Source organism: Coptis chinensis, chromosome 5, assembly GCF_015680905.1.
Source record: "Coptis chinensis isolate HL-2020 chromosome 5, ASM1568090v1, whole genome shotgun sequence".
Classification (NCBI taxonomy): Eukaryota; Viridiplantae; Streptophyta; class Magnoliopsida; order Ranunculales; family Ranunculaceae; genus Coptis; species Coptis chinensis.
The window spans coordinates 73,227,870-73,254,093 of record NC_141460.1 but is presented as its reverse complement, the minus strand read 5'-3'; the positions used below and the strand labels follow the sequence as shown (position 1 = coordinate 73,254,093).

At 37.3% G+C, this 26,224-nt stretch overlaps 2 protein-coding genes and 1 long non-coding RNA gene across 6 annotated transcripts; 2 read left to right on the top strand and 1 right to left on the bottom strand.

Moving 5' to 3' along the window:
* Window positions 1-3,612: 3,612 nt before the first annotated feature.
* On the bottom strand, window positions 3,613-4,660 carry LOC147498806 (protein FAR1-RELATED SEQUENCE 5-like). Its single transcript, XM_086563345.1, has 2 exons — window positions 4,174-4,660; window positions 3,613-3,980 (listed from the first exon to the last, which is right to left on the bottom strand). The coding sequence occupies exons 1-2, from the start codon at window positions 4,658-4,660 to the stop codon at window positions 3,613-3,615; spliced, it is 855 nt and encodes a 284-aa protein (XP_086419471.1).
* A 7,286-nt stretch (window positions 4,661-11,946) lies between these two features.
* LOC147498805 (uncharacterized) lies at window positions 11,947-15,009 on the top strand. 4 transcript variants are annotated; one of them, XR_015194370.1, is made up of 5 exons: window positions 11,947-12,199; window positions 12,305-12,522; window positions 12,629-12,695; window positions 13,512-13,635; window positions 14,747-15,009. It is a non-coding gene; the product is annotated as an uncharacterized LOC147498805 (long non-coding RNA). The 4 variants fall into 4 exon arrangements; XR_015194368.1 differs by having other exon boundaries at window positions 11,947-12,132; window positions 13,512-15,009; XR_015194369.1 differs by having other exon boundaries at window positions 11,947-12,166; window positions 13,512-15,009.
* Window positions 15,010-15,510: 501 nt separating this feature from the next.
* LOC147498804 (uncharacterized) lies at window positions 15,511-16,719 on the top strand. The gene has a single exon (XM_086563344.1). It carries the CDS (start codon window positions 15,511-15,513, stop codon window positions 16,717-16,719), a length of 1,209 nt encoding a protein of 402 aa, XP_086419470.1.
* The last annotated feature ends 9,505 nt before the right edge of the window (window positions 16,720-26,224 follow it).

Below are 26,224 nucleotides of genomic sequence, written 5' to 3'. Positions count from 1 at the left end.
TGTGTTAGTGTATACATTGAAAGCTTTGTAAACTTAAAGCTTTGTTATCAGCAATGTAAAAAATAATTCAATGCTATGCTATTGTTTATATGGGTTCATTCATTATTGTTGTATTTGAATGCCAATTGGATACAGAAACAGTTCTTTGTGGACTATGAACAATTTGTGGACTATGAACAAAGAATGTTCATAGCTCATGACTATGAACAATCAATGTTCATAGTCCAATTGTTCATAGTCACAAAGCCCACAATCTACTCACCGAAAATAACAACTGAAAAGTAAAACCCAAATAGGCGCCCGCCCTCTTATAGTGCTTGGGATATAGGCTCCGCCCTAAACCCAAATAGGCCCGCCTCTCTTATAGTTAATGCGGGATATAGGCGCACCCCTAAACCTAAATAGGCGCCCGCCCTCTTATAGTATCTGGGCTATAGGCGTACGCCCCTAAACCCAAATAGGCGCCCGCCCTCTTATAGTGCCTGGGATATAGGCGCATGCTGACAATATTGCACTAACTCATTTTTTGAATGATATGAACAAAGAATGTTTATAGCTCATGACTATGAACAATCATTGTTCATAGTCCAATTGTGATATGAACAAAGAATGTTCATTGCTCATGACTATGAACATAAATTGTTCATTGCTCATGACTATGAACATTGATTGTTCATAGTACAGTATGGACTATGAACAATCACTGTTCATAGTCCAATTGTGATAAAAACAAATAATGTTCATAGCTCATGACTATGAACATTGATTGTTCATAGTACAGTATGGACTATGAACATTCATTGTTCATAGCTCATACAATTGGGACAACAATTTTACTAATATACTGAAAGGAAATAACTAAACCAGAGAAAGAACTCTTACAATTGGGACATCTTCTGGTTTCTTCTCTGAAAAAAGAGTATGGACAAACATGTTCAATGAACGATTATTCTGCACCAATTTAATTTGCAGATATTTTAACTTTTGAACTCACTACATAACATGGAAAACTCTGAGCACAAACCGAAAAATAATTATAGTCTACAAACCATATCAGTATCATTGCACAAATCTTGACATACCACATCCGCCTTTACCACTAGTCACCACCGATTCACAGCTTGTGTCTGTAGTTGCAAGACCAGTCTGTGACAAACGAGTAGCCCAACTCAGATAGAATCCAAAGTAAAGCAAACCAAAATGAAAATAAATTAAACAAAACAAAACAAAATCAAGTTAAACGAAACATCTAATATCTTGATTTTCTTACAGTCTGTGAATGTTGGCGAAAATAGCCATTTTCATACACCGATTCGACATAACCGCTACGCAACCTATCGTTCTCCTCCATTAAAAGCTTGTTCATGCGATGCCTCCTTCCGCTGCTTCTCTCGGCACCTTAAACACAAAACACAACACACATTAATATCAACAAAAAAATCAACAAAGCAAACATTTTTCTTCCAAAGAAAAATTATACCTTCGGTTCTGAAACCAAACTTTAATCTGCTTAGGCTCAATATTAGAGAGAATGGGCATTCCCTAATAAGTTGTTGTCTTCGAATCGAACTCGGCTTTGGGCACTCATGATAAACCCTTTCTAGTGCCTCAACCTGCTCAGGTGTATATCTCACATATTTCCCATTATCTATTCCACCTTTACCATCCTTGCAGGAACTTACGGCCATCATCCCTTCAATCTACAACCTTAAAAACTTGTTTTTAAACTAGTCTTCAAACTCCTTAAACACTCAAACAAACAAAGCTAAATAAACTAACCCCTTCACACTTAAAATACTTAAAAAAAGTTAAGAAAAAGAATTCAACCAAGTGTTTTGTCTCTTGTCTTTGTGTAATGAAAATGAAACAACAGCAAACACAAGAAACACAGATCCATCTTAATTTTTCCTTGTGAAATATTTTCCGGAATTGCTAGGTTTTAGACTCCCACCAAATCTTGACATACCACATCCGCCTGTCCAAATTCAGCTATCTAAGCAACAATGTACATCCTCAAAAACTGAAATTTCTCAAAATTGTGTCTACCCGTTCCAGATCAGATGTTTCAAAATTGGGAAGTCCCATTTCTTCCACAGCTACAAGGAAATTCCTCACATTTCAAAAAATCTGATATGCGGACAAAGCCGCTCCATCAGGAACAACAATCGAATCACTCGGACTTTCTACAACCTAGGATCAGCTGCCTCGTACCATTTTTCTAGTATCAATTATCCGACATAAAAAAAAAAACGAAATCATTGGTGTAAGCTCCCAAAAAATTGGATAGTTTTATAATTCTTACAATTAGAAAAAAAACACCCAAAAAAACAAGACAGTAAGAACATAACCAACGGTCCTTCCACACTCAACAAGCATGTCATTCCACACTCTTGTTTTTTAATTTTTATGGACAATTTCTGGAGTCGTGCTTAGCAATCTTATTACAAGATTTACACATTCTTCCTGGATTCTATAAGGCTTCCTCCCTGGGGCCTTTCATTCTCTCCATTTTCTTCTTCCTCCCCTTCGTTTGAGAAATGTTGGGATTTAAAACCAAGAGCTGAAAAGAAGATTTAAGAGTTAAAATCAAATAGGATTTTTATCATTGCAAAGATAAAAAAAACAAACTAAATAAATTACCTGTGAGGTATCAACTATAGGCTCTTCAACTGGAGGTGCTTCATTATTCATTGCATCCGTTTTGTTGATAGTTTCCTTGAGCTCCGAAACTCCAATAGACATTTCACTCATCTTCTGAATAAAATATGCATATGTCTAGTTGATGCATCATAAGCCAATTGAGTAGCAATCTTGATACAATGGGCAACTCTTAATGGCTCATGGTCTTCATGACCGGCCACTAGTCCACCATCAAACACCGCTCTGTATGTGTTTGCCTTTTGCGTCCACCTTTTCAAAATAAAATGATCTGGAATCTCTTCGATGTCATAACGCTGAAAAAGCTTTAAAATGTGAGCACAAAGTAATCCTTCGAACTGAAAATTCTTACATTCACAGTCACCCTCCAAAGTTCCTCTATTAAAAGTCACTTTCCAAATTGAAGTTTGCTTAATGTCTCTTGTCTTCACCGTATAAATTCCTATTCCATGTATGTCTATCTCTTCTCCAACAATTCTATACTTCATCTTAGCCTTTTCTAAATGTTTCTTGAATTTATTGAAAGCACTAATGGTATAAACTTTACCTGCATGCTTGAGGAGGAAAGCATCCTTAGCCACAATGCGAGAAGTATGTTCGGTACGGTAATCAGATTCCCTTTCATTCCTGGCTATCGATTCAAAAGACCTCTCATTACCATGGACAAATTCCATAAGTGTAGTCGTCGAACTAACGAATTGATCATAATGAGAATTCATTGATTCACTTCGCCCAGTCGTATGCATACCAACAAAAAAAATGTCATTGTGATAAGCCGGAACCCAAGACGTCACGGTTTTATATATTTGTCAACCAAGTATTTTCGGTCAAGTTATACTTCAACAAGAGTGCAGACCACCCGCTTTCAAAATCAACAATCCTATATGACTTCCAAATAATATATGTAAGCTCGAACACAAAGCATCGAGCCTATGGTAGACAAATGACAACTTCTCACGAAAATTTCTGCATAATGTGCCAAAGACAAAATCGATGTCGAATAGTAGGGAAAACTCTTCTAACTGCTGCAGTCATCGCTAAATCTTGGTCAGTAAGTATTGAAGTTGGTGGACGACCACCCATAGCTGCAAGCCATGTCTGAAACAACCACACAAATGTCTCTTCTATCTCATCAAGTAGCAGGGCACAACCAAACTGAATGGACTGCATGTGGTGGTTGACTCCAGTAAAAGGGGCAAACGACATACCGTAAACATTAGTTCTATATGTTGTATCAAAAGATACAACATCCCCAAAGTACTCATATTGGACATGGGACCTTCCATCAACCCAAAAGAAATTTACTACTACACCTTTTGTATCTAATTGAACAGCATAGTAGAACCGAGGATTTTCAGCACTCTTACGCCTAAAATAGTGAAGCACGCTTCTGTTGTTGCATCATTATCTTTAGGCATTTTTCTCGTCAAACCATAATGGTGGTTCCAATAATGCTTTCTCGAAACCCAATCTCATCCCCATAGAAAAGCGTCGCCACTTTCCCTACGGGTATACCGTTGTCATGAAAAACCTCGTCAAACTCTTTGCGAAGCTCGGGCATATTTTTGTTACCTTTCATATATTGTCTCTTTGATGGAGTGACGAAACCATGGCTATGGCGATTTTCAGCCAAACTCACATCATATATATCTTTAAGTTTTCTTTTTGTAACTCGCATTCTAGCTTGGCAACCACATCTAATAGTTGAAGTACTTCTCGAAGCTACACCTTCAATTTCTTCTTTCTTGTTATGGACCCCCTCGCGTGAGCAAACCAATAGACAACTAGAAGGTAATTCCACACCCGTTTGTTTTTTATCCGTAGTCCGAACACGAATCTCAAATCCCTCCTGTTTACCAAACTCTCTGTAGTAAGTCTTTGCTTCATCAACACTATTAAATTTCATACCTAAGTGTGGAGCAACTAATTTATTAATGTCATTACTTTGAGAATCAGTACAACAAGAAGAAGTGCCAACAAAAGCTCTAACATTTTCTTCCATTTCTAGCAAAAAAAGAAACAGAGAAAATATCAAATGACTTAAAATAGATATTAATGACTCCCATATATTAAATTGACAATTTTAACGTCTATTCTAATTAGCAAAAAACGATTATGGTATAAAAGAGGGCTATAGAGCAATTCTTCGAGAACAAACAACTAAGAATTCTAATTCGAAAAGAAAGCACTTAAGTTCAAAAGGACAATATCAAAGCAAAGAATATTAACTTCTTACAAATTGGAAAAACCAAAAGAACGATAAAATAAGATTAACTTACCTTGGTTTATAGAGATGGCTAATTTCAAAAAAATAGTATAGTGATTTTTTGTGAAAAAGAAAGATAATGGGCTCTAATTGAATAGTCGGGTGATCTTTTGTGAAGAAGAAATTGGCATGGGTTTCTCTGTAGAGAGTGAGTGAGGAAGAGAGAGGAAGAAGAAGTCTCAGGGTGTTTTGTTGGGTTTTTTGTTTTTTTTATGAATAGAAAATCAAAATGACCATTATACCCACCCTGAATTCTTTGTTTGATAAGGAATAGTTCTTGGGCGTTGGATGGGTTGTGATCAAACGGACGTGGACGAAATTTGTCAAGATAAAGGCATTGTCAATTGAGCCATCAAGGTACCCCATATATATATATATATATATATATATATATATATATATATATATATTTCAAGATATTATATAATGTCACAATATCAACGTCAAATCTTAATTAGATAATGACCACCAAAATGCCGGCCACCAATTACCCTTCTCCCTCATATCGGTTTGACTCATTGCAACAACCCCTACAACTTTGTCAAACACAAAAACTCAATTCTTAAATTTAACATCTCAACCAAAACTAGATCTGAGACAAAATTCGGCCACCATTAAAGCTTGTTTCAAGCTTCACTCGACCCCATTTACATCCCCCACACCCACACTACACTACCCCATCATCATCAAACCCATACAACAACAATATCAACAAAAACGTTCAAACTGTGTTACTGCAGTGTTTGGTTTGGGCAAGCCGCCATTAACAAGTCTTGGGAGCTTCCACCAAGCTTCCCAGCATCCATTCGACAGCCTCATATGCCCTACACTACCCCACTTCAACCCATCATCACTCAACCAAATAAAACTAACCCAAAAACAGCCCAACCACCGGCGCCATTAGTGCCGACAGCACCGACCAAACTTCCACTAACACCAATCTTCAAACCAACAATAACCCACCCAAAACAAAACAACAAAATCTAAAGGCAGTAAGATTCATGGGCTGCGCCTCCATGAACGCCTGTTCATAGCTTCGACAGTCCACCCAATCAACTAACAAGGTTTAATATCTAACAGTTTCCAACAGTTTAACACTCCAGCCGATTTTACCAAAAACAACAAAACGCCAAATAAAAACAGGAAATTGAATAGTAATAACGGACAGAAACCTTAGACAGGGAAAATGTCCGTATACACTGATACACGAAAAACTGTAGATTTAGTGAAATAGTAAAAATAACTACTCACATGACGTAACCGCTCGACGAATCCTCCCAGTCCGAATCGTCGCGCTCCAACGCTCGAGCAAACAAGCTTCTAGCTCTGCCTCCATTTTCATTATTTTTTATTCTTCCAGAACCCTATTATCTAGAACAATGTGTTTATATACTTGGGTCTGAAACCCTAGCCCAACACAGACTCGGGCCTAGAAAAATCAGGCCCGCGTATCCCAAATCTAATCCAGCAAATTTTTAAATAAATAAATAAATAAATAATTAATTAATAAATATGTATTTTAAATACGGGCGTTACAGCAACAGTGAGGGGTAAAAACATAAATGCTCCCTCTTCCCTAAACTCTCTCTCTCACTGCGAACTCTCTCCAAAAACTCTTTAATGTCCGAAACAAAAAAGACAAGGCCAAAAAGGATGGAGAAGAGAGTGGTGTTTCAATAATAATACCATAATCAGTAATAGAAGCAGCAAATACACATCTTTCACACAGAAGATTTAAGAGTTCATCTCCAAGATTTCTTATCATCCACTTCTTAATCATATGTTCTTTTCCCAACTCCCTCCTCTTCAACGTGCCCAAGCACTTCTTCTTTTCGCCAGAGCTACTTCTTCACTCGTTGTATGTAAGCAATCAACCCCTTTAATTTCTTTATGTTTATTTGTTTTTGGATTAAAATGTTTATAGTGCTGTTGAGATGTAATGAAGTTCATCTAAATGAACACCTAGTTAAAACTTAACTTGTAAGTATTTATATGTAATAATTTTGAAGATTTGAGTGTGTTTATTTGATGAATTTGAATGATGGGTGTTTGTGATATCATTTGGTGTACTGGTTATACTTTATATATGACGTTTGGACGTTTCCCTTAGTTTTCATGTTATCAGTGGTATATATCACAAGATATCATTTGATTGTTGTGATATCTCCTTGTTAATTCTACATACTAGTTGAAGGCTCCTAACTACAACCTATGTAGTCAAATATTCAACATATAGTGTCATCTTGTTTACTTCTACATGATGATCACAAGTCCTCCAAGAGAGAGAGGTGATGAGTTGTTATGTACAACATAGAATGAGTCTTCTTATAGCTTTTGTTGTATGGTTTCTAGTCATTTATGGTGTGCTTAATCATGTTTCCAAGCCTATTTTAACTTGCTTATTTAAAAATTTAAGGTAGGGAAACTATGAGAGATGTGGTTTTCTTGCACAATGAACTGTTTTTTGCTACAACTCAGAAGAAGTAAGACCATTCTTATTTTTACTGTAAATTCTTGACAATAACAAACTTAATTTTTATAGGAAATTTAGTATAAATGCAAGCATATTTGTCTCTGCATTAGTCGTATATGTTTTCTTTATCTTGTGTCAACAAACTATCAATGCATGTCCAGACTCCTCAAGTAGAGTTCTACATGCATGATTTATGTTTTCTCTGGTTCCGCGTTTTATATATTCATTCGTTTTGATTACATGCATTATGTTGAAATTTTATTCATCTGTGTGAGAATTTCTATTGATATTATCTCAGTAATAAATCAATTACTGTTGGTGGTCGTATATGTTTTGGGTCCATATGTTTTTCTTATCTTGTATCAACAAATTATCAAAGCATGTCCAGACTCCTCAAGTGTAGTTTTACATGTTTTTGTTTTGTTTTGTTTTGTTTTGGTTTTTTTGTTTTTTTGTTTTTTTGTTTTTTTGTTTTGTTTTGTTTTGTTTTGTTTTTTTTTTTTTTTTCTACTTCTACATTTCATATCTTTGTTTGTTTTGATTATATACCTTTGCCTTGATTAGATGTGTTCTGTTGCATATCATAAATTGATATCCTATGTTAGAGTTTTCATTTTGTAGTTATCCCAGTGATAAATAAATAATTGTTGGACTGTGACAGGTATTCATATATATAATATAGATGGTAAAGAACTTCATTGCCTTACGGTTAGCATCTGTCGCTCCCAAAAAAATTCCTTTTTCTGTTCTATTTTCTTTTGTGTCACTAAGGAATAGAAAAATTGTTTGAACCGTAGTCATATCTTAGAACCAGAATATGGTCTTCTCCTTGAGTGAATAGAAAAGTTGAACGAACCTAAAATTGATTTGATTCATTGTTAAATACTTCTTCGAGAAGTATTAACGTTGGTTTGGTCTACATCATAGTACTTGATTATAATGGTGTCTTGGTTATAACTTGCTATCCATTCAACTTTATTTTTCTCATACCCGCACACACAGATGGCAAGCCTTTTAAGAGTTAAAGACTAGAATAGTAGAATCTGATAAGATCATTGCATCTCGTGAATAAATTTTTTTAAGGCCTTCAAAATACGTCCTACACAACAGAAAGAAAGTCATAGATAGATTGAAATGAAGAATCACACCCAAAAAAGAACTAAAAAGAAGGAATGAACCAGCTATCTTCGAAGGGAATGGTTGTTTCTCTGAAAGGTGGCGTCTTACTCATCTTTTTGTTGTAGAGATTTCACTTTAGAGTTCGCCCTGCAAATTTGTTATCTTGTTAGATATTTGAATAGAAGTTATGTCAGAGCTGGATTTATGGAACTTCATCTACGAGTGTATCCATAAGGACATATACATGGGTCTCTTTAAACACATTGATTGAAACGATCAATAATTTGATATAACTTTACATTTTAGAAGTGAGGTATGAAATTAGATATGGTGATTGTTCATGTTTTCGAAAAAGGTAGGGTGTTCTTTTTTAAAGTTATAATTGTTGACATCTCGGTAGCCATTGCAAAAGATAAGGGGTGCTCCATGTATAACATCAAAAAAGATCAATCATTTTTCAAACTTTGTTTTTTTTAACATTGGGTGTTATTTTCCCTTTTTTCTCTCTTATTTTTCTATGGAGATTGAAACTTCCTTTTGCTACCACCTAGGGTTTGAGTGTTCTGGTATTGTAGAGGCTTGACTTGTTTTTTTTTTTTTTTATAGTGAAGGTGGATTCAACTGTGTGTACATAGAAATTCCAAAAGAATTAGTTTATATGGTTGTAAAGCAGCTAAAAATTGGTTGTTTATAGGGAAATCGTGAGTTTAGAGCTTAGCTCGAGATTATTAATTGTGTAGATCACCAACACTTGGTTTCATAAGCAGGGCGATGCATATACAACCATCAAAGATTGTGTGTATGTTTATGTCCCAAACAGTACCATGTATTGTCCAGATGTCAAAAATAATATCCGTGTTTCTTCTACCAAATGCAAGAAATTGTACAACAAATGTCATATACCCATAAATTCTGCTCAAAGGACATCGATACCAATGAGAAAGGCGAGTGAGAAATTAAAGAATGCTACTTTTATTGGTTTATATCTAAAGGTGACTGTCAATGATATATAATGAGTTGTTTATATTACATTAGATTTGCATCCCATCTTTTATCTCAGCAAGCTTTTGAAGGGGTCTCCTTTCTGACGCCCTTGTAATCCCTGGAGGAAAGTACTTTGCACTAGATAAGAGAGTATTTGTAGTGGTAGAAAAGTGATTTACATCTATCTATTTTCCATAGGTAAATAAATTCTATTTGTTCCGGTGTTCTTAGGGTAAAACATATTCATTGTTTATGTGTGCTTGCTGAAATCAAAACCGCATGTTAGTATGGTACGCTTGAGTTTCTTGATAGTGAAATAAATGGTTTGATCTTTTACTTCTCTTTTGGTGTTTGCATAAACTTTAATTTTATTCGTGTTTTGAAAATGTGCCAGGCTTATTATCTTTGAAATTTAAGCTTTTCTTTTGAAAGTGGCATTTGCATATATTCGTGTAATATTAGTATGAATGTTTTTTTAAAGTTCTTTTAATGATTTGGATTTTATAGAGCATAATGCTTTTCTACATCTTTTATAGCACTAATTTTTCTTTATTATTTTTTGAATTCCAGGAATTTTGAGGAAAATGATACAAAAACTAAAGCTGAAGCCGCTTAATGCGGATCTTTTACCTTCACATGTTAATTAGTTAAATGCGCTGGGGAATGCGTTTGTATATGATTTAAATGAAGAAGAAATAAAATGTATCCATTTAAGTCATGTTTTATGATTGGATTTTGGTATTCGATTCGACATACTATGTTCTTCGTATCATGTACATTAAGATTGGAACATATTGCACCCTACGTGTAGCCTTTCATGTAGTTTCCTTATGTAATAATGTATTCTGAGTGAATACTGTGAGGAAAATAATATTAACATCCAATGAATATCAAGCACGTGTCCAACATAAACATCTTCACCAACCAACCTACGGTCCTCGTCCTTACAACTCGCTTCTTAGTGACTCGACTACAGCAAGCAATTTGGGCCAGCATTCGCCAACCGACCTGAAGTCTTTGTCACACGAGCTCGCTTCATAGTGACTCAGTACACACGAACGACCTCACCTAACAGTGACCTCATGAACTCTCGCTCTCCTCAATGGTCAGTAACGGAAATCTTAATTATCGTCATCAATACCGTGGCTTCAGGCACGCTTCATAATAAGTGTGCTTAACTCGTCATCATGACACACGCGTGAGCTGAACACCTGGATCTGACCTGAAGTGCGAGAGCCAGAGGCGCGAACTTGATACGTAGGCAGTTCGTCCATACGAACCCGGTCAATTCAATCCAATCAATCCAATCCTTTGATCGAATCTACGTTTGTAAGAAGAACCAAATACATCCTTTACATTGGCGTCGTTTGTGGCTCGATTTCTTGAGTTCACAAACCCTAAATCAATCTCAAAAAACAAAAAACTCAAGCCCACGAAGCATGGAAAGCCTCCAAGAACAAGTCAAGATCCTAGTTTCCTTAATGGGAACGATGTCCGACAGCATCACTCTGCTCTGGCAGGAGAATGATGTACTCAAAGAAGAGATCGCTACCCCAAACGTTGCCACTGCATAAGACGACATTAACGAGGTCAACCAGTAGATCAACAGCCTCAACCAGCGAATCGACCAGAGCACAGTGAAAAAGGATGCCACCCAGATCGTCCAGAAAATGCTCAAAACCAACCGAGCGTATCCCGTTTATAGCGGAAATACTTGTTAAGGCCGCTCCCTAAGACTTCATACAACCAAGGTTCGCGATGTATGATGGCAGTGCGTGTCCTAGTCAACATGTAGCTCGCTACATCCAGAGCCTTGCACTCTACAGTGCACAGGAATTTGACTTCCTACAATGCTGTTTGTTCCTTGCAAGCCTGAAAGAGGGAGCTCTCGATTGGTTCTCCATCGACAGCTTCGAAAAGCTAACGGATACGTTCACCAACCACTACGTCCACAACAGGCACAAGAAGGCCGACTTGGACTCACTCCTACTATCCCAAGATAAGAAAGAGTCACTCAAGTCCTTCTTACACAACAACAGAAGGGGTTTTTTGCAACGCACCTTTTTGCAACGCCAATTTTTTTTTGCTAAGGTCACCAATTGCAACGCCTTATGGAGCTGCTAAATGTTTATCGTGTTATTGTTCATATTGTGTATGGATTTATCTATTGTGACGCCTCTTGCATGGCAAATAGATGTAATTTTATTTTTGAAAAAAGATAATACAATTTTTGGGAATTTTTATAGAGGGCCTTTATCATTTACAATGCCATTGGCGTGGGTAAATTTAATTTGATCTTTTGCAACCTCACTTGTGTTGTAACAAATATTTAATGAATGATATATCTAATTTTTTTGCAATGAGAGTGGCATTGCTAATAGGCTTTGTTAGGCGGGTCTTAAATTTTTGGAATTGCAACTGATGGGTAGGCCTATTTAGCGCTCGAACTAAAAACTAAAAGCCCTAAAAGACATTCTCTTTCTCTAACTTTCTCTTCAACCACCGCCACCCCCCATTTCCCACCGGCAACGTATCTAGCTCCTCTCTCCATCTTAAAACAACCGTCGCAATAAGCTTTTATTTTTACTTACTCCTCCACATGAGACCGAGGTTTGATTCTGAAGGTTGCAAGGTTCTCTTATTTGGGCTTAATTAGTTTCTTTTAGGTTCTCTTTGGGTTTACTCTACAAGTGATTCAAGTATTCTTATAGTTTATTTGTTTCATTTGTAATTTATGTACATTTTGAATTCTATTGTATGTTGAAAATTTTAATTTTTTATTTTCTTATCTGGAACTTGTGTAGTGCGATGTGCTTGATATATATGGAAGGGGGTGTGAAAACTTCAATCAATCCCATTACGTTTACTGATTGCTGAGTGGCGGTTTCCTCTTATCCCCTTTGTCATAGATTATGATCTAGTCATGCAAGTGTCAGTCGATAATTTGTTAATTCGTTTATGAATTCCTTCACAGAATAAAGAGTTGTTTGGAGGCCTTAAATCTACCGTCTCACTTGGTCAGGTCTGTTCAAATTTCTGCTATTCTTTTTCTTCTTTTGGATTCTATGTGTGTGTGTGTCTGCAAGCACGTTAGCTTGTAACTATATGGTTGATTCATGTTCCTGCAGAAGAGCACAAGTGATAAATGTCTAACAGATCTTGGCTTGAAAATCTAGTTCCTCATTTTCTTGCTAGGTAAGCTGTGAAAATTTATCTCATACTTTGTAGTATGTGTTGTACTGATTGACTGAATTTTTGTCAGTTATATGAATTAGCAGCCATGATGTGCCACTGATCTTAAATCTAATGCTTGGCTAGACTATCATTGTTTGTGTGCATTCAACTAAGTTAAAATTATCTAAAGCAAACCTATTCCCAGATTTACAACCCGATTTCTCATATATATAACCTATATATTTATATGAATATATGTTTTGCTCATATATTTGTAATTGTATGCATTGTATTTCTGATCTTATTGTGTCAGTGGTTATATTCTGCAACAACAGAGGAGGTTCTCGCTAATTCCTAAATCAGTAAAGATTCTCCCCATTGCAATCTGTTTTAGGTTCTTAATTTATTATTAAGTTTTCTTAACAGTAAATTTTAAGTTGACTTCTCTCAATAAGTGTAATGGTGCTTAGATGATCTTTGTTTTCAGTTTTGAGTCCACCAACATTAAAGTTTAAATTTCACTTTTGTAGACTATAAATGGTACATGGTTATGTGGCATGTTGGTTAACTTTTAAGTTTTGATTGATGCCATCTTATCTTCTCATGGACCATCTTATCTTAGTATTCCTTTGCATTTCGATCAGGTTGCTTTAATTGTTTAAATTGTTTCATGTGATTTGGTTTCATGCTGCAATGCTGAGTTTTTGGAAGTTGCTCTACCATGTAATCAAGGTTTTTATTTTGTTGTACGAGTCAAAAGTGTTACTGACAGTAGTTTGTAGTATTGTTTGAAGTAAGGCTCTAGATGTCGTGACTCCCTCTTGTTTCAACTTTCAGGATGTCCTGCTCTTTGTACTAAATCAGGTCATTATAAATTGGTTGGAAATCTAGAAGGTATATATCAACCAACAAAGGGGTTGCCATGAAGTGGTAACCTACCTTTCTTCCCACTTGGATCAAGGTACAAATTTCCCTTGTTCTAATTTTTTTGAGTTGCTCTTGTTTGAGGACTTTCGTAAGTAAAAGATACATGTATCTGATCATGTGATAATGCTCGCAATTGAGAGTAAGTTGAACAAGTTTTCTTGGCTTCACGTGTTGGATAGTTAGAAAGGTGTTGGGATGGGTTTAGACTAAGGACCATTACTAGATATTCGGTGAATTGGTTCAATCCTTGAAACTGGTAGGACCAGTCCATCTAAAATATGTCTGATTAGTGGAATGGGTTAGAATTGGTAGGTTTGTGTCTAGAGCAACACTATGGTTAAGTCAGACCATGGATTGGTGCAATGGAGCTTAGCTTAGTACAATCTTTATTCATTTCATATCCTTTCCGGAAAGAAAGCTTGTTATTAAGGCATCTACATGTTTGTGTGTCTCGTGAATATTGCTAATCATTTTGCATGCTTTTTGGATGGTCTATTTTCCTTATGACTAATTCTTGGAGTTTCGCAGATAGAAATGTCTTTGTTGAATTGATTGATATGTCTTTGTATCATATTTGATCCCAAAATCGCTTTGACCCAATAGATGATGCAGTGACAGGCTATGATCTTATCCCAGGCATGGTTTATGAGTAAACAAAAATAAATTTCTTTGTCTCATGGCTCATTATTCTCTTGTCTGTTTTACTTTTAATCTAGTAGGAAGTTTAATTTTCTGGATTTGATTTTTTTAATTTGCACCTCATTATTTTTGCAAGAGTATTCGAGACCAAGACTTTGGAGGAATGGTTTGTGCCATATTGATGGTGAAGTAAGGATCATGATTTGAGTTGTTTGAGTAATCTAGCTAGATACTTAGTTACTTACTGGAATCTTGTTTGAGTATGCCTACAAACCTATATGTATCTGATAAATTTGATCCTTGTAAGTAAATCTTTCTATGTCCTTGATTGATTGTTGATAAATTAAGTTGCAACAGGAAGAGGACTCTAACCAATTGGTTGTAGTGGTGTTTCTACACGCTAGGTCTATAAGTTTGATTTGCTAAACATTTTGTCACATGCATTGCTTACTTTGAGTGCATTTTAGCTTTGTTATTGGTTTATTTGCCTTTTTTTTTTGTACCAGATTAGTCGATATAATGTCGGTATATTCATGAAGAAAACATGGATGGATGATGTTCAAATTGGCAGGCTATGGACAACTGTGGACAACTATGGACAACTATGGACATTTGTGAACTTCGAAAAATTGAAGAATTTTTTCTAGATTGTTGTGACAATTATGTGATACAATGTATTAGTTTTGTAGATACTTTTGACAATTTTGTAATAGATGATCTATTGATCTTAGTTAATGATATATATTGTTATGGCTCATTGTGAATTGATATGGCGTGATTATTGTTATCTATATAAATTGCATTGGGAAGAATTTTGCACATTCAAAATAATCAAAATATTGCGTGTAAAATACAGGTGTTGACCTTTGGCAATTAAAAACACCTTTTTTGCAACGCTCTGTATGTAATGCCAAAGGTGTATGCACGGTTGCTAAAAACTTTGCTTTTAGCAACGCCAAAGGTGTTGATGAAAGTTACTTTTTTGCGACGTTGTATGGTGTTGTTAAAAAGTGTTTTTTGTGACGCCAGTTGTTGCAAAAAGTTTGATTTTTTTTCTAAACCAATTTAGTTTTGGAAAATGAAGTAGCAATGCACATAAACTATTAGCAATGAAGTGAGGTGTTGCAAAAGACTAAAAGTTTTTGCGACGCCGTTGTTTGTGTTGCAATTGATATTTTGTGACCCACTTTTCTGTAATGCCTTTGCAACGCCTAGTTTGGTGCTGCAATTGATCAATTGCAACGCATTTTCACACAATTAGCAACGAGGTATGGCGTTGCAAATGAGCCTTTCTGTTGTAGTGTTAGGACGGTTCAAAACCGAACTACTGTCCGTGGATAGCAACATCCAAAAGTCTTTCACTACGTTAGCCTTCACTAGGGCTATCAACAAACGCACCTGGTTATACAGGACGCTTATGAAGGAGCGTCTTGAAAAATTGGAAGACCTGTATAACGAAGTGGACAAGCACATCAAGTTACAGGAGTCACTAGTGAAAGACAACATCCAAATGGAGGAAGTCGCAGCAATCACAGACGCTGAACCACCCTCCAAAACGCGACCCAGACAGGAAAGACAGAAGTCTGGGAACAAGACGCAGCCGCAACGCCAATTCACTGCCCTCACAAGATCTCTAAGTTACGTCTTGGAGAAGATAAAAAATGCAGCCTATTACCGACCTGCGGTAAAAAGGCTAGACAATACACCAGGAAAGCCGTACTGTACTTTCCATAAAGTAAAGTGTCATGAGACAAACAACTGCAGAATGCTCAAGCACTACCTTCAAGACCTCATCGAGGTAGGGCATATCAAACACTATACTGATACTCCCGACGGCGACCTACGCCACAAGCTTATGGCTTGCCGAGAACAGAGCCGATCTCCCCCTCGCCACCACCAAAGAGACCGCTCACACGCTCGAGGACGTTTTAACGAGCGATCTCGCCATGAACGCCGCCAGCACTCATCCGACAGAGAAAATCACAGAACGATCAACATGATCACCTTCCAAGACGATTTTGTCCCGCCCACTAGGGAGAAGCGGAGAAGAGTAGGCGCTCTGCAAAAGGTCTACCGATTCTCCTCCCAAGTGGCTCCTGTTCCACGAACAGCCAGCCGCAGCTCAGGTGACATCACCTTCACTGAGGTTGACCTCAACAAGGTATGTCTCCCTCACAATGACACTCTGGTCGTCCATGTCAAGATCAGCGACTGGACGGTCAAACACGTCCTCATCAACCCTGGCAGTTCGTGCGACATCCTCTTCTACCAAACCATCAAGGAGATGAACATGCCCAGATCAGTCTTGATAGATCCAATAGCCCCTCTGTATGGCTTCAATGGATCTCATGCTGACCCCATCGGAGACATCATTCTACCCGTCTCAGTGGCATCAAACGAAGACAAAGTGAGCATTAACACGTGCTTCAGCGTCCTGGATGTCAACTCGTCTTATATTGCTATTTTAAGGCGCCGTTAGATCCACAAGGTGCAAGCCGTGCCTTCCACACTCCATCCGGTGTTGCGTTTCCCTAGCCCCAAAGGCATGATGGAGCTACGAAGCAACCAACTCGATGCTTACAACTGCAACCAGATCCTCTCAGTCAGCAAGTCCGTTGGGGCTTCAGTAAAAAACAAAGGAGAGATCGCCAAAACAAAATTGGCAGAAGACTTCATCGCTGAAGTCCAAACCATTGCCAAATCTACATCTAGCGATCTGGCCAAGGAGAACGTTGGGGGCTCAGCAAAAAGAAGTGCCCCAGAGGTGAAGCCTATAGGAACCGTTATTTTAGAATGCAAATTTCTACAAACTGCGAAAACCCACGCGCAGCGGAATTAATGGGGTTCACGATTTTGGATAGAAAATCATACCTTTAGATCAGCTTCTTGATATCTTTGAGAATCCAAGCTTTATGAATCCGAATCAACAATCAACCCCTTGATCTTCTATTGTATTCCTATCAATAGATTGGACGTTGTGTGGGCAACGATCTACCAAACCCCTTCTTTCTCACAAAGCTAGATCCAATTTTGGATCTATCTTTCCTTGCCTCTCTTTTCAATCCAGAGTGAATAGTGATTTCGGCCAAGAGAAAAAGGATTCTATTTATAGGCTACAACAGGGACCATGGGGAGAAATTAGGGTTGGGCCTCCTGACGGGCTTGGGCTTCCCATGTTCGCCCAGAACACACGTCCCAAGTCCGTCAACAAATGGCTTATTCCACTAAAGGCCATTGTTGCACTACCGCCCTAATCCTAAATTACGTGTCAGCGTTTATGGGCTCCATATTATATGCTCGTTGATCTCCCGTGTTTAAGATATCGAATGTTTGTTGATTAATTCAAGTTACTGACAACTACATTAATCAACTTCTTATGTCTTTGAATAGTACCACTCAACCTTATTGTCATGTCGGAATAAATCCACCTGCAGGGTTTACATGACAATCTTTTTGAGCTCCTCAAGGGGACATCATCAACCCGACTTCCGTGGGTCACAGATTCCTTCTATAATCAAACAGCACACCTTACATACAATGTCATTACCCAATCCATCGAGTTTGTTGATTCACAAATGAATCTCACTCATTGATGATTTAAAGCAATGTACAATGCACGTAAGTGCCCGTTATTATATCCAGATTAAGAGGACAAACATCCATAATAACATAAGCGTTTGTTTCCTTATATAGTCAGTATAAAGAGAAACAACCTCACTTGGCCTTGTTCAATATACATAAAGTGTACTAGTGTAATCCTATAGTCAAGATAGATTAATACCATATTATACTACAACCGTACCAATGGTTTGTCCAAATCCATCTAGGTTGTGAACGATTACTTATACTTTATAAGGTACTGATGATATAATCTTTTGTGTGTTCACACCATATTATCTACAACATAAAGTATTAGACACATACATATAACTAATAACATATATAATATGCATAACATTTGTCCATATGATTCTCATTTAAAATATAAATAATTAGAGTTAATCCAAAAGTAATGCTTTTAGTATATAACCCTATCAATCTCCCACTTATACTCAAATCATTGCTTTTTAGTATACTACTAACAAATCTCCCACTTATACTTAAAGCTATGTTGCCAAGCATCTGATTCCCATCCCCTCAACATGCCTGTCAAGGGGTCAGCTAGGTTATCTTGGTAACATAAACATCTCCTCTTTTCAAGGTGGTACGTGCGCTCAATGCGTTTACTTGCTTACAACAAGTTCCGGACCCAAAACTGATTCTTTGGCTGCCTCAGTGGCTGCCACATATTCAGCTTCCATGGTGGAGTCAAACAAGCATTTATGATTGACACTCCTCCATACTATGGCTCCACCTCACAAGGTAAACACACAACCTGAGGTAGACTTACTCTTGTCCCTATCTGACCTTTCAGCACCCTCCACACCGAGAAGTAGTAAGCCACGATAGTGTGGACGTTTACCATTCTACATTTGTGGAAATACTTTTGGAGTTTACGATAGTGTGGACTGTATACCCTAAGGGAACCAAACTATCTGCATGGTATACTAACATATAATCCTTAGTCCTTTTCGTGTACTTCATTATATGTTTTACCTTGATCCGGTGCCCTTGTCCTGGGTTCTTCGATATCGCTAACCATGCCAACGGTAAAGCAGATGTCTAGCCTCGTGCATAGCATGGCGTACATTAAGCTTCCTACAGCCGAAGCATAAGGAACCGCTTTCATGTCCTCTATCTCTTTTGGTGTCTTGGGACACATATCCTTTGATAAAGGAACTCCATGCCTGAAAGGCAAGAAACCTTTCTTAGAGTTTTGCTTGTTAGAACGAGTCAACTCAGTATCAATATAGGTAGCCTGAGATAAGCACAACATCCTTTTCTTGCGATCTCTTATAATTTTGATCCCAAGGACGTGACCTGCTTCTCCCAAGTCCTTCATATCAAATTGCTTTGATAACCATACCCTTATGTCTGACAACACTTTCACATTATTTCCAATGAGTAAGATGTCATCCACATAAAGCACAAGAATTACCACTACATTTCCATCAAATTTCTTGTACAAAACAAGATGCTCTTGACCTTTTTCAATGAATCCTTCTGGTTTCTCCATATAGATGGTTTCCTTAAGACTTCCATTAAGGAAAGCTGTCTTGACATCCATTTTATAGACCCGTTTGCATCCAATGGGTTTTACACCTTTGGATGGCTCTACAAGCTCCTAGATCTGATTAGAATCTATAGATTCCATCTCAGAATTCATTGCCTTTTGCCAAGATATTACATCTCTATCTTGGAGTGCTTCATTGTAGGTCCAGGGATCAGGATCTTGGTTATCAGTGGTTATGTCTGTAGACATTCCCAAACCAATCTACCTGTCAGGTTGTCTAACAACCCTCCCACTACGACGAAGCACCTCTTGTTCTTGTACGTCATTGGTGACACATCGTGGCTCCTATTCTTGTACAATTGGTACGGAAGTAGTTTAATGTCTCTCCTCTCAATACTTCTAGAATAATACTACTTTGGGTAAAATTTAATGCACTGTGGGTGGAATAAGATTAATGATGTATAAATTGCCTTCTAATGCACCAGAACAGATAAAAGGTTTATTTTTCTTAATGACGATCTTGTCATTTAAAAGAAACAGAATATCCATCCTTAATTAACATAGAAACTGAAATCAAGTTCTTTCTAAAATTAGGCACATAAAGACAATTCTTTAACACCATAGTCTTATTTCTACCAAAAGATAAATAAATATCTCCCACTGCAACAGCTACTACTCTGGTAGCATCACCAAAGATAAGGCAATCTCTCCAGCACTAATTTTTATGGTTTCCTAGAACCTCTGCAATGAAATGCAGACATGGTTAGTGGCTTCCGTATCTACACACCAGGTACTGGTAGATAACACCGCTAAACATGTTAAATGACTAGTGCATGAGACATACCTCCATTATTCTCTTTGTTGAGAAGAGGACAATCTGGCTTCTAGTGTCCTGATTGCTTGCACTGTAGACTTGCCCTTAAGCTTTTGCACAGCTCCTTGAGGTCCCATGCCATTCTTTGCCATATTCTTATGCTTCTGAATATTATTCTTCTTCCTACCGCCATTAGGCATAGAAGTAGAAACCTTCTCAGTAGCATAAACTTGAACATAACTCTGCTTAAAGAGACTCTCAGCTGACTGAAGTTCTGTCATAAGTTCCGCCAAAGAATACAACCTTTTGTTCATGTTGTAGTTAAGGCGGAACGGTTCAAATCTTTCAGGCAGCGTCATGAGAATGATATTGACCTGCGTTTCCGCATCGATATCAGCTCCAAGGATCTCCAACTCATTCAGATAAGCCATCATCCTGAGTATATGATCCCTTATAGGAGTCCCTTCAGTCATAGTTGTGGTCATCAAGTTTTTCATGGCAGTTTGCCTAGCAGCCCTATTCTGGTGTCCGAAGAGTTCCTTAAGATTGAGCATCATATCATAAGCCGTGGTCATGGCCTGATGCTGATGTTGCAGCACACCTGACATAGATGCCAGAATGTAACACCGCGACATCTCATCTGCCTTGTTCCACTTCTTATATGTTGCTTTCTCCTCTTCTCCAGCAATATCGTCAGGCTTAGGTGGGCATTCCTCATTGAGTACAAATTTGTACTCTTCAGCAATCAACACAATATCCAAGTTGCGTTTCCAGTCTATGTAATTAGGGCCAAGAAGTTTGTTTTCCTTAAGAATAGTTGCTAGTGGGTTGAAAGTAACCATTTTGAAAACCTGAGAATCACATAAAATAACTATTATGTAGGGCAAAAAAAACTTCTTAAGTTAATAACAAAAATTAATTAATTAATCAACCCATCACTTGTACCCTCCACACCGAGAAGTAGTAAGTCACGATAGTGTGGACGTTTACCATTCTACATTCGTGGAAATACTTTTAGAGTTAACTTAAAAAATTAATTAATTAACCCGTTAGCACCTTACACACCAAGATATAGTAAGCCACGATAGTGTCGACGTTTACCATATCTACATTCGTGTAGAGAGGTTTTTCCTATTAGTTCTACTTCTCGTCAACTTAACAGCACACCACTCGTTAAAGTGGACACATGCCATTTAGAGAAGCAAAACTAAAATGCTGACCTTCTTTGGTCCTACAAATAATAGCAATGACTCCGATGGGGAGGATACCATTACTTGCATCTAAGTGTATACCATTACTCAACTTTTTAGTCCATTATTTGTAATGAATCCCTTCAGATGGAGAAGTGAATCCATACATTAATAACTTCATATAGCTGTCCTTTAGAAGTTTGTTCTGGTAATCCGTAATTAAACTCATCCGATATGGAGGAAGGCACTAAAACCGACGCGCAAGTATAATTACATTACCAACAATCCAGTAATGGAGACCGTGGGATTTATACGAAACTAAATTCCCGCTCCCACTTAGTTATTTAGAACTGAGGATCTTTCTGTTTACTGGTCAGGTCTATGTTCATGTTATCTATTATTCATGTGGGCTTAGTTTTTAGCAAACATCCACAAATAAAAACATGCACATAGAATAAGCAAATATGAACAATAAAATGGAAAACAATTTCCTAACTGTTATGGCCCATATTCATTGCTCCATCCTGTTCGCCGAACTCTTTTAGTTTCTTTCGCAAAGTCCGGCTTAAGTCGCGGGGTTCGGGGCAGAGCCCCGATTTTTATTTTTATTTTTTTTAGAAATCGTGACATGTTTCCTTCACTGGAAACCTCACGAAATCACCACATAGACCCCTGAACAGCAAACAGATTTACTGAGAAAAAAAAATTCTCTTTCTGTCGTGAAGGGCACAACCCGCACTCCAAATATGCATGCATGCATAAGGCGTGGCCGGCTTCATCTTCCAGCACATCAGTAGCGACCAGCTCCATTTTTGTTCGTCCGCTGTGGTGGTGTGCTCACTTCCAGGTGCTTAGCGCGACCTGCGCTCCTTCCTTTTGCGACTTCTAACCGCTTGAGCGCGACCCACACTCCACGAGAAAAATTCAGTTTTTCAGATCTCGACCAATCCATTTCTTGATCTTTTGAACTTTTGATCTTCACATATGATTACATCAATGATAATAAACAAATAACATGATACATACCGTGATTTAAATTACATCCACCAATAATCAAAAGCTGTAAAACCAATCAATTTTTCATAAAAACAAAAATCGATCCATTTCTTTTCAGAAATTATTCTGACCATAACAGTTGGTCTAGATGCCCGCAAAACCAAGTTAGAACAGTTCTACATCTACCAACAAATTTACATGCTCCGATACCAATTGTAGGAACCGTTATTTCAAAATGCAAATTTCTACAAACTGCGAAATCCCACACAGAGCGGAATTAATGGGGTTCACGATTTTGGATAGAAAATCATACCTTTAGATTAGCTTCTTGATATCTTTGAGAATCAAAGCTTTATGAATCCGAATCAACAATCAACCCCTTGATCTTCTGTTGTATTCCTTTCAATAGATTGGACATTGTGTGGGCAACGATCTACTAACCCCCTTCTTTCTCACAAAGCTAGATCCAATTTTGGATCTATATTTCCTTGCCTCTCTTTTCAATCTAGGGTGAATAGTGATTTTGGCCAAGAGAAAAAGGATTCTATTTATAGGCTACAACAGGGACCATGAGGAGAAATTAGGGTTGGGACTCCTGACGGGCTTGGGCTTCCCATGTTCGCCCAGAACACACGGCCCAAGTTCGTCAACAAATGGCTTATTCCACTAAAGGCCATTGTTGCACTACCGCCCTAATCCCAAATTACGTGTCAGCGTTTATGGGCTCCATATTATATGCTCGTTGATCTCCCTGTGTTTAAGATATCGAATGTCCGTTAATTAAGTCAAGTTACTGACAACTACATTAATCAACTTCTTATGTCCTTGAGTAGTACCACTCAACCTCATTGTCATTCGGAATAAATCCACCTGCAGGGTTTACATGACAATCTTTTTGAGCTCCTCAAGGGGACATCATCAACCCGACTTCCTGCAGGTCACGTATTCCTTCTATAATGAACAACAGACCTTACATACAATGTCATTACCCAATCTATCGAGTTTGTTGATTCACAAATGAATCTCACTCATTGATGATTTAAAGCAATGTACAATGCACGTAAGTGCCCGTTATTATATCCGGATTAAGAAGACAAGCATCCATAATAACAAAGGCGTTTGTGCTTTTATATAGTCAGTATAAAGAGAAACAACCTCACTTGGTCCTGTTCAATACACACAAAGTGTACTAGTGTAATCCTATAGTCAAGATAGACTAATACCATATTATACTATAACCGTACCAATGGTTTGTCCAAATCCATCTAGGTTGTGAACGATTACTTATACTTTATAAGGTACTGATGATATGATCTTCTGTGTGTTCACACCATATCATCTACAACATAAAGTATTAGACACATGCATATAACTAATAACATATATAATATGTATAACATTTGCACATATGATTCTCATTCAAAATATAAAGAATTAGAGTTTATACAAAAGTAATGCTTTTAGTATATAACCATATCAAAGCCACCTAAAGAAAACGCTGGGGCCTCCACCAAAGAACCCCCTACAACCGTTTAGCTACATGAAGTCACCCAGACGACTCAGCAAGGGAAACACTGATAAGAGTGAAATGAATAGTCTACCTACGACATGAACGATGAATTCACAACATAAGTAAACTAAACTAACTTTCGTGTCTATTATCAAATCTTCTACTCTCGATGCAAATTGCACTAAGTGGAGTAGGAAGTTCGTTCCACTCTTAGTCCTTCCGTATGCTTGTTTTCTAGTCTCAATACTCTACTTAAAGCCAATGAGAGCTTTACGAAGGGGCAACTAAACTATGGTGCAACTACCCACAAGATGCAACTAATCGATTATCAGACAACTATGGGAATGCTACGGTGATTCTATGATATATAAGGAGTTAGAGGGGGATTGATTCCACCTTAACTCAACTTAATCCATTAACGACGAAGTCGTAAGTAATCGAATTGAATCGCTCACGCAGAACAAAGCGGTTCTTCCTAATCCCTAATTACACATGGCATTTCTACCAATTAATAACTAGCATGTGAACAATTAAACCCATTCTCATGGTGAACTAATTATTTCGGCGTGGAATAGAAATTACGGCGAATTCTACGATAAACGGAATCAAGCTTTCATCAAGGCTTCTCAACCCCTCTAATGGAGGTTTTAGCCTTGAATCATGCCGCAATCATTTCCATTTAAATTAAAACTACACATAATAATAAGCATTAAAATTTACTAATTTAAACAATAATGAAATCTAAATTAATGACTAAAATAACATAAGAACAAGAATTGAAATTAGATCTAGAAATGGAAATGACAAAATCGAAATTGATAAAAAATACTACTTTATTGATCTAATCAAATGAAGAACAAGATCCAAAGGTTTAATCTAATAAAGGATTTGAAACTAATTAAATAAACAATTAAATCTAGATCTAGAAGCTATTTTAATGGCTACTTTCTATTCTAAGCTATCTACCTAACCTATCTGCCATTGACTGCCATTAACACTAAGTCAAGCTTTTGTTTTTTATACATCCAGATCCAAAAATCTTGCATGGGCTTGGAGCCATGTTTTGGGCCAGAGAATCAGGCCTAAAACCCAATTCTTTCAGTCCAAAAGGGCCTCTTCAGCTACAGTTAGCTTCCACAGACTTTTCGTCCACTTCTGCTCCTCTGATTGGGTCAAGGCTTGGACCATTGCAAAGCTCTTTCCGAGCCGGTCGTTTTGACATAAGGTAGGCCTCAATCCAAGGTCTGAGTCCAAAGATATGGCATTCGGAAGTTCTGGCACGACTTTTGCTCCTTTATCTCGCTAAAGTGGCACATTTCGCGCACATAATGGACTTTGAAGCCCGAAATGCATAAAAACACGTAATCAGTATTAACTCTTACTTATTATTCACATAATTGGTCTAACAGTATGATTATTAAGGGGTTAAAACTACAGTTTTGGGCTCTTATCAAACCACCCCAAACATTTTGCTTGTCCTCAAGCAAAGATGAGAAATTAGAATAAGTGACCAAAAAATGGAGTTCTACCTAATCTCGTTTTTTGAGTGCGATTGCATTGACCATATGCAACAAGGCCTTAAACCACTAGGAATTCCCTAGTGGACGAAGTTATAGCCTCGCGTGAGAGTTTTCTAGTGAAGGTACTCACAAACTTCATCTATACTACAACGACTAAGAAAATAAAACTATTGTTTCCTTATTCATGCTCCAAATTATCTATACGCCTCACTAGCTATGAACAAGAATAACCAAGTCAAAACCTAAGCTAATATATGCATAATAATCTATCATCTACAATAAACATATACACAATGAGTAGTACTATAAAATGTTTAGCGGGTTTGTTTTCGAGAACTTCGGAATAAGCGTCCTTAAGTAGGTTCTCACAATAATAGTCAAGAAACAACACTCGATTTTTCCACTCCGGTTTAAGCTACTCCGATTAATGCAGTGGGCACACTTTACCTTACAATCTCAATGACACAGAAGCGGAGTTGATCAAACACATCCGCCACTTACTATCACACTAACCTATTCCTAATTGAGCTAGAGGTCTTTATTAGGTGTTACGGGGATTAGGAGATGGTTTAAGAAGGAAGGAAATGGATATTCTAAAGGACAAGTCTGAGATAATAGAGTCTTCATATTATGTAACTAGAGAAAACCTTGTTATTTACTTTTGCTTCTACACTTTGTTTCCATCCTTAGCCATATTTTTTTCTTTTTCTTTGGCTTTTGACTCCCTTTTATTCTATTTTTGGAGTTTTTATTTTATTTCTATTTTTTTTTTCTTTTCCTTGGATGGAAACTTATTTTTTTTTTTTTTTTTTTTTTTTTTAGGAAGCAACTAACTAATTTT